Here is a 10,814-nt window from a genome sequence, read left to right on the forward strand (position 1 = left end):
TCATTTGGTATCAGAGCCAGTGGCTCGGTAAGATGGCAGAGTCCAGCAAGCGTGCGACGAGCGGAGAGGACCGAAGTTTGGAGGCACTTTGGGCTGCGCACGCTGGCGTGGAGAAACGCTTGGATGAAATAGTTGCGTCTGTAGACCGCCTTACGACGAGAGCCACCAGTCGCCAGACAGGGGGACGTTCCGCATAGGGTGGGCAGACCTGCTCCGACCTTGATCACTCCCATTGATGGAAATAGAGGATTCCTGAACAGAGTTCGAAGGCGAGCAGCATTGATGCCGGAGCTATCGGATTCGGAGGAGGAATTTGACACCAACAATCCGACCGGATTATCAGATTCAGAAGTGTAAATCGACGAGCGGCGGCCACGGCGTTACCAAGGTCGAGACCGGCACTAGGGAGAATTTCGTGTCAAGTTGGACATCCCCTTCTTCAATGGCAAACTGCACATCGAAGATTATCTTGATTGAGAACGAGCTGTAGAGACTTTTTTTTATTATATGGAGATTGAGCCGGAGAAGCAAGTCAAGTATGTCGCCTATAGACTCAAGGGTGGCGCAAGCGCGTGGTGGTCTCAATTGTTGCAGTCAAGACGGCGGGAAGGACGGGGTTCTGTTCGTAGTTGGGTGCGGATGAAACAACTCCTGCGCGCACATTTCCTTCCGACAGATTACGAGCAGATGCTATACTTAAAGTACCAGCATTGCTCGCAAAATCATTGGTCAGTCAGCGAATACACAGAAGAGTTTTATAGTTTATCGGCGAGGAATGACCTGAATGAAACTACTAACCAGCTGGTCGCCCGATACATTGGGGGCTTGAAAGACATCATCCAAGACAAATTAGAACTAAACTCAGTCTGGTCCCTCTCTCAAGCTGTGAATTTTGCTCTCAAAACAGAAATGCAGCTGGCTCGGCATGGAAAAGGTAGTTCAAACCGGAGAAGCACGGTAGAGACCAGGTTTGAAAATGCTAAATCGCCAGGAACAATTATCCACAAAACACCACCTCTGGTAGATCACAGTGCTTCAGTGAGTTCATTGAATACCAATGTTGACACCAAGATGCCAGTGAAGCCCAGGGGTCCAATTAGGGACAATCCTTATCCAAGGCCACAAGGTCTCAAATGTTTCAGATGCTTTCAACCCGGGCATAAGTCCAACGAATGCCCTAACAGACAACAGATACAACTACTTGACGGGAAAGGGGAGTTTGAGCAGGAGCCTCCAGACGAGGAGCATCACGAAGATGTCGAAGACGTGATTGCAGACGAAGGCGAACCTCTAATGTGCATGCTGGAAAAATTGCTCTTGGCTCCAAAGAAGCAGATTAATTCTCAGAGGCACTCAATTTTCAAAACTAAATGCACCATAGGAGGAAAGGTATGTGACTTATTGGTGGATAGTGGTTGCACGGGGAATGTGGTCTCTCGCGTCGTGGTGCAAGCACTTCAATTGAAGACGACGAAGAATCCTCAACCCTACAAAATCAGCTGGGTCAAGAAAGGCATGGAAATCTCGGTTACGGATATGTGCCGAGTTCAATTTTCCATTGGGAAGCACTACTCATGTGAGGTGTTATGCGACGTAGTTGATATGGATGTATGCCATTTAATCTTGGGCCGTCCATGGCAATTTGATGTAGGAGCTATGTATGATGGTCGTGCTAACACTTACTCCTTAGAGTGGAAAGGCCGACGACTGCGTTTGCTACCTAATTCGTCACCGGGAGACAAGACAAGGACGGTGCCATCGGTCCTTCAGTTTGTTACAGGTAGTGCATTATTAAATTTGTATCAAGAAAATTCCCTGCTGTTTGCTTTGGTCCTCAGGGAAACTGCTCCAGCGACTGAGTACAGAACGGGACAACAGATAGTAGAGCATTTATTGGATCAATTTTGGGATGTACTGGCTGATCCGGCACCAACAACACTACCACCTTTACGATCTTTACAGCATCAGATTGACTTGATTCCAGGATCAACAAAATCACTGTCAAGTATCGCTTCCCAGTGCCACAGGTGGAAGAGCTGCTAGAGAAGCTGTCCGGAGCCACCATTTTCTCAAAGTTGGATCTCCGAAGTGGGTACCATCAAATCCGTATTCGTCCAGGCGATGAGTGGAAAACTGCATTCAAAACTCGCCATGGATTATACGAGTGGCGGGTCATGCCCTTTGGGCTTTGTAACACGCCTTCTACCTTTATGCGGTTAATGACAGAGGTCCTTAAACCATTCATCAAAAAATTCTGCGTTGCTTATTTTGACAATATTCTCATATATAGTACTTCCCATGCACTTCACTTGGAACATCTGTCCAAGATTCTGACTGTTCTCCGCCAACATCAACTCTACTTGAAGTGTGAGTTTGCTTCGCCTGCTGTATATTTTCTGGGCTTCGTAGTTTCCTCTGCATGCATACAAGTCGATAAACGCAAGGTTGAGGCTATCACGTCATGGCAAACTCCCCGTTCGTTCATGGATGTCTGCAGCTTTCACGGGCTCGCCAACTTCTATCGCCGTTACATCAAGGATTTCAGCACAGTCATGGCACCTATTACCGACTATTTAAATCTTAAACAGTATTTTTGGGGAGACGATCAACAAGTGAGCTTTGCAGCAATCAAGTTGGCCTTATCAACTGCGCCGGTACTGGCCTTACCAAATTTTGACAAACCATTTCATGTGGATGCCGATGCTTCAAGCACGGGCATTGGAGCGGTATTAAGTCATGAGAACAGAGCTGTGGAGTTCTTCAGCGAAAAGCTATGTCCGGCGAGTCAAAAGTGGAGTGTTTACGAGCAAGAACTCTACGCGGTGGTGCGAGCTTTTAAGCAGTGGGAGCCTTACCTTCTTCACCAGGAGTTTATTCTCAGTAGCGATCACCAGGCGTTGCAATTCATCAACAGTAAAAAACATATCAACCGTATGCACGCTCAATGGATACTGTTCTTGCAACAATTCAATTTCGTCTTGCAACACAAGGCGGGTGCACAGAACAAGGTTGCGGACGCCATCAGCCGGTGGAGTGTCCTTCTCACACAGCTGCAAACCGAGATAACGGGTCTGGATTGCTTAAAGGATTTATATGCGACGGGTCAGGACTTCTCTAAAATTTGGAAATAGTGTCTGAATAATGACCAAGTGCGTGAATTCACCATAAGACATGGATTCCTATTTCGGCAGAATCAATTGTGCATACCTGATTCATCATGGCGACCGCAGTTAATTAAGGAGATTCAATGTGGTGGTCTAGCTGCACACGTGGGGCGAAACAACACATATCTACAACTACAGGTCAGATTTTTTTGGCCACATATACACCGGGATGTAATGAGGTTTGTAGAACGATGTTCTGTTTGTCAAACTTATAAAACTGGTGGAAATCTACAAGGACCGTATTTACCGTTACCGACACCGGAGACCATTTGGGAAGATTTAAGTCTTGATTTTATAATGGGTTTACCACGAACTCGGAGGGGTCATGATTCAATCATGGTGGTAGTCGATCGCTTCTCAAAGATGGCTCATTTCTTGGCTTGTAAGAAGACGTTCGATGCATTGAATGTAGCCCGTGTCTTCTTCGCTGAAATCGTGCGGCTCCATGGATTACCCCGGATCTTAACTTCTGATCGTGATGTTAAGTTCATTAGTAATTTCTGGAAAGAATTATGGCGGCGACTTCACACAGATATTAAGCTCAGTTCCGCCTATCATCCTCAAACGGATGGGCAGACCGAAGTCGTCAACAGGACATTGGGAAACTTTCTCCATTGTGTGGTACAGGAACACCCCAAGCTTTGGGACGAAGTGTTGGGTCAAGCTGAATTTGCCTATAACAGTATGACCAATCGGTCTACTGGTAAAAGCCCCTTCAGCATCGTTTAAACGAAAGAGCCAAACCACATAGTGGATATCGCGGTCCTGCCAAAATGCAACAGCAAATCAGCCACTGAATTCGCAGAATAGTTCACTGCTATGCTTGAAGAAGTTCTCCAACAACTAACTAAAGCTAATCAGAAGTATAAGGCGGCGGCTGATCGGCACCGCAAGGACCGTCGCTTTGAGCCGGGAGATCTGGTGATGATACGCCTGCGGCGAGAGCGATTCCCACAGGGAACTTATTCCAAGTTAAGTAAGAAGAAAATCGGACCATTTGTTGTTCTTAAACGGATTAATCAGAATGCATACATTGTGGATTTTCCAAGCCATTATAACATGTCTACAACCTTCAATATTGGTGATCGATCTCAGTGCCTATCATCCGCCTGACACAACCATTACAAACCTCTCATCCGAGTCAGACTCTTCTGTTGGAGGGGGAGAATGATGTGGTGCATCAGAGCTACGTGCACCACTACCTAGTCAATTATGGGAACACTACCTTTTTCACTTTATTGTTATTTTTGCAGCTTTCAGTTAGCACCATAATCTTAGTTGCCTTATTTAGTATGTGAGCAGGCAACTTGCTTTTATCTTTATCTAGTTATAGTAATAGTTCCTTGTTTATCTTCTCCAGGAGAAGATGAAAGAACCAGTTAATGAATTATACTCTTTGGTTGTTGCCTTTACTGTTCCATTGCCTTCATTCTTGTTTTGCTATTGTGAACATGCTTCTACCACAGCATACCGCTTCAGGTCCACTCACCCTAATCGCGCTCAACGCACCCGCACGCGGTCCGCCCTCACCTGCTTGCACAAGCCTACTCGCCCCAATCACGTTTGATGCACCAGCACACAGTCCGTCCTTCCCCATGTGTGCAGGCCCGCATGCTCACACTCGCACCGCACTTCGGGCATCATAATTATTTTCAACATCTAGACTTAATTTTAACACTTAGGGAATTTAAGTGAGCAACTACAATCAATTTTGAATAACTTAGTGCAAAATGTTTTCATAATTTTTGCTCTAATCACCGAACCAACTCTAAATTATAATTGAGGATATTTTACTCAGTTATAGCTTGGGAGAAAAGTTGATGTTGACGTCTAAAGAAGGATCTCACCTTACAATTTTATGCAATAACTTTTTTAAAGATTAAATATCTATTTTAGACAAAAACAAATTTTGACAACAAAAAATAGAGAGAGAGCTTATACTAAATTAGAAAATCTAATTAAGCAAGCAAGAATCCCAATATAATATTTAAATAAAAGATTTTTAAACTTATATTTAGGATCGTCTAAATTCTGAATTCAATAAATTCATAATCATATTGAACAACTACAAGAGAAAAACTCATATACCTAAAGTGATATAATTCCTACTCCAAATGAGTCCAAATGAAATATTTGAAGGGTATTTGAAATCTTTGAAAATTAATTGGTGATCAAATAATCTCTAAATCTTACATCTTTTTATAGTTAAATCGAGCATCTTGATGAGGCAAATCCAACGAACATAAAATCCCTTGAAGATAGCTCTAATGCTATAGGACTCTTATAACTTCAACCTCAAAACTCATTCTATATAATTTTTCATGTTATATTTTATCAATAAATTCTCTAATCATGAGGAAAGTAATCATTGCAACTAGTCTCAAACATTAGTGAAAACATTTTTAGTGGGCTTGGTCATTTGATTCTTTTTCCCCCCTAATTTTCATTGTAAAATCTCTAACGCCTCATGTAAATTTTTTTATCTATGCTTCTACTTGAACTTTATAAAATACCAAGATGTTAAACTCTCCAACCTTCATCTCTCTCTCTCTCTCTCTCTCTCTCTCTCTCTCTCTCTCTCTCTCTCTCGCCAAAATGTATAAAAGTATACTAACTACAAATGGAGAATAACAGAGACTAAGAGAACAAGAAAAGCTTAAAATCAATATTCATCTTCTTTATTTATCCCTCGTCTTTTCATCCGTAAAAAATGCACTAGTTAATGTTTTATATACCATATATATCATCTTAATTGTGAAGATGAAATTACATCAAGGGCTGAGATCAAACAGTAATAAAGCTATTTACTTTAGAATTAGCATACATGGTAGAACAGGCCATGTAGTGACAATAGGGAATAATCCTCGTTTGAGCCGGCACAGGTTCAATCTCGATTCATTAATTTGGAACATAGATTATGGAATTTGGATGAAGGCAATGACTTTGTAAATATATCAGCTAGTTGATCAAGTGTGGATATATGATGAACTACAATAATTTGTGAATTGATACATTCACGAATAAAATGGTGGTTTATTTCAATATGTTTGGTTCTAACATGAAAAATTGGATTATGGATAAGTGAAATGGTTGAAATGTTATTACAATAGCGAGGTGTAAGTGTAGAATTAAATAGGGACATTAAAGTCTTGCAACAAATGACGATGCCAAATGGTCTCCATAGCAACCGATGAGAGCGCCCTATATTCAGCTTCGGTAGATGATCATGCAATTGTTGCTTGCTTTTTAGCAAACTAGGAAACAAGCATGTTGCTAAGAAAAATATATTACTTGATGTAGACTTGCGATCACTCGAATACCCTGCCCAATTCGAGTTAGAAAATGCAGAGAGCTGAATGTTGGTTGGCTGAATAGATAAATTGAATTCTATTATACCTTGAATATAGCCTAGAGTGTGCTTAAGTATATGGAAATAGGCTTGTCGAGGTGAATACATAACTGTCACAATTTGATTATAGCAAATGAGATATTAGGCTGTTTAATAGTTAGGTATTGTAATGATCCAACTAACATACAATAAAGTTTAGGATCAGTAAATTGATCTGATGCATTTGGTAGAGTAGGGGATTTAAAAGTAATTGGTGTTGCTACAAGTTTGCATTCAGCCATGCCTGCCTTGACTAAAATTGCTTCAGTATAACTTGTTTGATAAAGAATACAACCAGCAAGGAGTTTTTTCAGTGAAATGGCAAGAAATTGGGAAGGTTGGCCAAACTGTTTTAGCTTAAATTTGTTGTGAAGGTCTTTGAAGAGTGCAGAAATTTTACCTGAATGGTTTCCAGCTACAAGAATATTATTAACATATATAATTAGGTAAATGCATATGTCCTATTGCATGTAAATAAAGAGGGATGGATCAACATCACTTAAATGAAAACCCCAATGTAGGAGATGGTCGGTAAACTTTGAAAACTATTATCTTGCTTAAATCTATACAAGGCCTTATTTAAGCAGCAAACATAAGAGGGTTAACGTCCTGATATCCTAGATATTGATTCAAATAGATAGTTTCAGATAACGTCCAATGTAGAAACACATTGGAAACATCCAATTGATGAATATTCCAATGGAAATGCATTGCTAGTAGAAGAAAAATTCAAATATTAGGCATTTTAGCAATAGGGTTGAATGTGTCATGAAAATCTATAACATATTATGTGTATTACCTTAAGCCACTAATCGGGCCTTATACCTAGCAACATATCCATTTGCATGATGTTTTGTTTTAATCAACTAGTTACAACCAAGTATATGTTGCATTGGTGAAGGAGGAACTAACTGCCATGTTCCTTGAGTTTGAAGAGCTTGAAATTCTACAGACATGTCACAATTCCGTTGGGAGGAAGTAGGGTTCGAGGGATTAGTGATGTAGTGGTGTAGATTGAGAATGGTACGGGGCAGTTTTTAACCTAGTGAGCTTTAGATATGAGACATGTATGGAGACAATGGGAAATTGAGATGGATTAATGAGAGGTAAGTTTGCTAGAGAGGGTGAGATAGGATTTGATGAGGATGAAAAATTAGAGGATGGGAGATTAGAGTATGAGGAAGGCTGTGAGGGGATTTTTGTGGGAACACCAAACTGGGTACAATAGAAAGTGGAGGGGAATACTTTGGAGGTGAAGTGGAAGTGAAGATTGAAGTGGTAGGAGAAGATTGAAATGAAAAAATATGTTCCTTAAATATAACATGTTGAGCTGTGATGATCTTGCTCGAATTCGAATTGAAGCAAAGATAGCCTTTGTACTGAAGAGGATAGCGTAGGAAGATACAAGGAATAGATGTTGGTGAAAGTTTTTGTTTGGTATTAGGTGGAGAGGATAACATCGACACCCAAAAATGTGAAGATGAGAGTATGATGGAGGTTGATGAAAAATGAGATGGAATGGGTACAATCTGGATGTATTTGGTGAAGGCATGATATTAATGAGATATACTGCAGTTAAGACTGCCTAAACCCAGAAGGAATATGGAAGATTGGCATCTAACAAGAGGGCACGAGTTGTTTCAATGACATGATGATGCTTGTATTCAGCAATACCATTTTGCTTAGGAGTATAGGGGCTGCTGATTTGATACGATATACCATTTTGAGCAAGGTACGAGATAAACGAGGAGCTTGTGAATTCACCTCCTGGACCTCCTCCATCAGTTCGAAGGGTAATAATAGATTGGACAAGTTGTTTTTTAATCATGATTTTATATTAACGAAATTTAATGAAGGTTTCAGATTTATTTCTCATTGGAAAAAGCCAAGTGTAACGAGAAACATCATCAAAAAATAAAACATAATAACGATAATCATTAATAGATGAAATAGGAGATGGACCCCATACATCACTATAGAGGTTACATGTAGTAGAACTAGAACTAAAGAAAAGGAGGTGATGTCCCTTCGCTTTATTACAAGTATGATAAGATAAAGAAGAAAACAGATAAAGATGATTGTTTATTGTAAGTTTTTTTATGGGATAAAGAAGAAGATGGAGAGATAAAGATAAACATACTCTCTCTCTCTCTCTCTCTCTATATATATATATATATATATATATATATATATCTTCATATTTCTTCAAGAGTTGAAGTAATAAATAGTGAAACGTCAAAATATTTTTGATGAGTTAATATCAAGGAATTATTATTACATCTGCATAGACACCATAAACAGAGTTAATGTGATGTGTGAGAAGCATTAATTAGAAACATCTCTATGGAGCTCATGCTTTCAGAAAAATAAATTAAGCATTAATCTGACGCCCTATCAAAAAGTTTGGTAGAATATTGACTGATGTCGTTGAGCCAGTGATGCTTATGGATGATCAAACCTTTTTCCATTTTTAGTTCAATTTATTAGGTTTGGTGCATTGCAACATGTGAGAAGAGATCTATGCTTACTGACAATAATAATGATTTTTTTTAATATAAGTAGGATTAATGAGGTCATCTCCAACCGAATGATATTCTCCGGTTTGCAATAGCCACGACCGTCCAACTCGAACATCATTTTCGTGTTTTAAACCGTGTACTGTCAATATTGACGTTACGGAGAGAAAACGCAAAATACATTTATGTTTGACATTTGGGGGGAGACTTGCGGCAATTGCAAACAGACCATAGGGGGACGATGTTCGGTTTGATTGGAGATGCTCTGAGGGGAATGATAAATTAAAGAATATTGAGCGAAGCACAATTGTTGATGATTGAGGGCAAGCATTCTAAACTCTGGATCACTACCTCTTGCAGTGTCGCCTCTACCAGCTCTCATTTCTCTCTGAATCCTAACCAAGCTGATAGGGTGAATACAAAAAAGCAAGAGAGAGAAGTGTTTCTTTTTATACCATTCCAGCAGCTGGTTTCCAGTTATTAATACGAAAGAAACTGCAAACTGGAAAAGAAAATTAATAATATTTACAGATGCATCAACAACTCCCCTCATTTAAAAAAAAAAAAAAGTAGCAGCAGCTTGTCCTCAATGATGAGTTCTGCAAAATTCTGAAAATGATATGATATCCAAGCTAAATCTTTTATAAGTTGTCCTTCCCATATATTGAACTAGCAAGCAGCTGATTTTCCATGGTATTGTCCTCCGCATAATCCGACGACTTTGCTTGCAGCATGGAGATCCATTATCGAAGAGGCTTTCTGCTTTCAGAAAAGAAAACGAAGGTAAGTAAATATTGACGCTTTAGTATGAGATTGCAAACACAACCAATTCGACGATTGCAAGACTGGTCAACACTCTCAAAGCTCTGAGAAAAATTATTTTAGAGAAGATAGCATACAAATGAGATTCAATCATTTTGAACTTAGACTTCATTTGGGACGACTTTCTTACTGCTTCTTAAAGCAACTTTTTAGTACACAAATTAAAATTTTTGTACTTAAAGATTATTTTAAGAAGCAATAAGAAAGCCGTCCCAAACAAAGCCTTAATATCTAACCAAACAGCTAGAAGAAAATAGAGAAAACAAACAATTAATTAGCACACATTCCATTTTGCCATTAACAAATAGAAGCCCAATAAAGCACAAAAGCCGGACAATAATTCTGAAGTCACTTACTGAACAGCAAGAAGATAATGAGGCAAAAACATTAGCTGGCAACATATTCTTTGCACTCTCATTTTGAAGCCTCCAATCAACATTAACAAAATGACATGTCCAAATCATTTAGATTTCGTTTGGGACGACTTTTTTAACTGTTTTGTAAAGCTATTTTTTAGTACAAAAATATCTAGGAAATGTGTTTTTATAAGTTAAATATCAAGGTTGCCAAACCTTTTCATTAATGTTTTAAAAATGGTCGCAGACATGAGGGAAAGAGTTGAAGAAATACTTTGAGAAGGATTCATTTTCCCGAACTGAAGTATTTGCCCAAAATGATAGAGGATAAAAAACATGAATAATGTAGCCAGAATTATTGGTATTATTTTCAGATAAAGTTATGCAAATCATTTTTTTTCCTTTTAGCCCTCAGTTTATAAAATAAATTCTACAGAAATTAATGTCATTAAGTTTTATCTTGACTTTTAGATCAAGATCGTAAATAGAAAGTCAATGAAAATTTCCAGAATAGTTCTTTTATGTGATTATCCTCTTCATATCATTGGAGCAATATGCTCCATCTATT

The 10,814-nt window shown here is 39.2% G+C and overlaps 1 protein-coding gene across 1 annotated transcript; it reads left to right on the forward strand.

Moving 5' to 3' along the window:
• The first annotated feature begins 507 nt into the window (after positions 1–507).
• Positions 508–3,131, forward strand: LOC110114328. Its single transcript, XM_020847179.1, has 2 exons — positions 508–1,859; positions 1,985–3,131. The coding sequence occupies exons 1-2, from the start codon at positions 508–510 to the stop codon at positions 3,129–3,131; spliced, it is 2,499 nt and encodes an 832-aa protein (XP_020702838.1).
• The last annotated feature ends 7,683 nt before the right edge of the window (positions 3,132–10,814 follow it).

Source organism: Dendrobium catenatum, unplaced genomic scaffold (genome assembly GCF_001605985.2).
Source record: "Dendrobium catenatum unplaced genomic scaffold, ASM160598v2 fragScaff_scaffold_920, whole genome shotgun sequence".
Lineage (NCBI taxonomy): Eukaryota > Viridiplantae > Streptophyta > Magnoliopsida > Asparagales > Orchidaceae > Dendrobium > Dendrobium catenatum.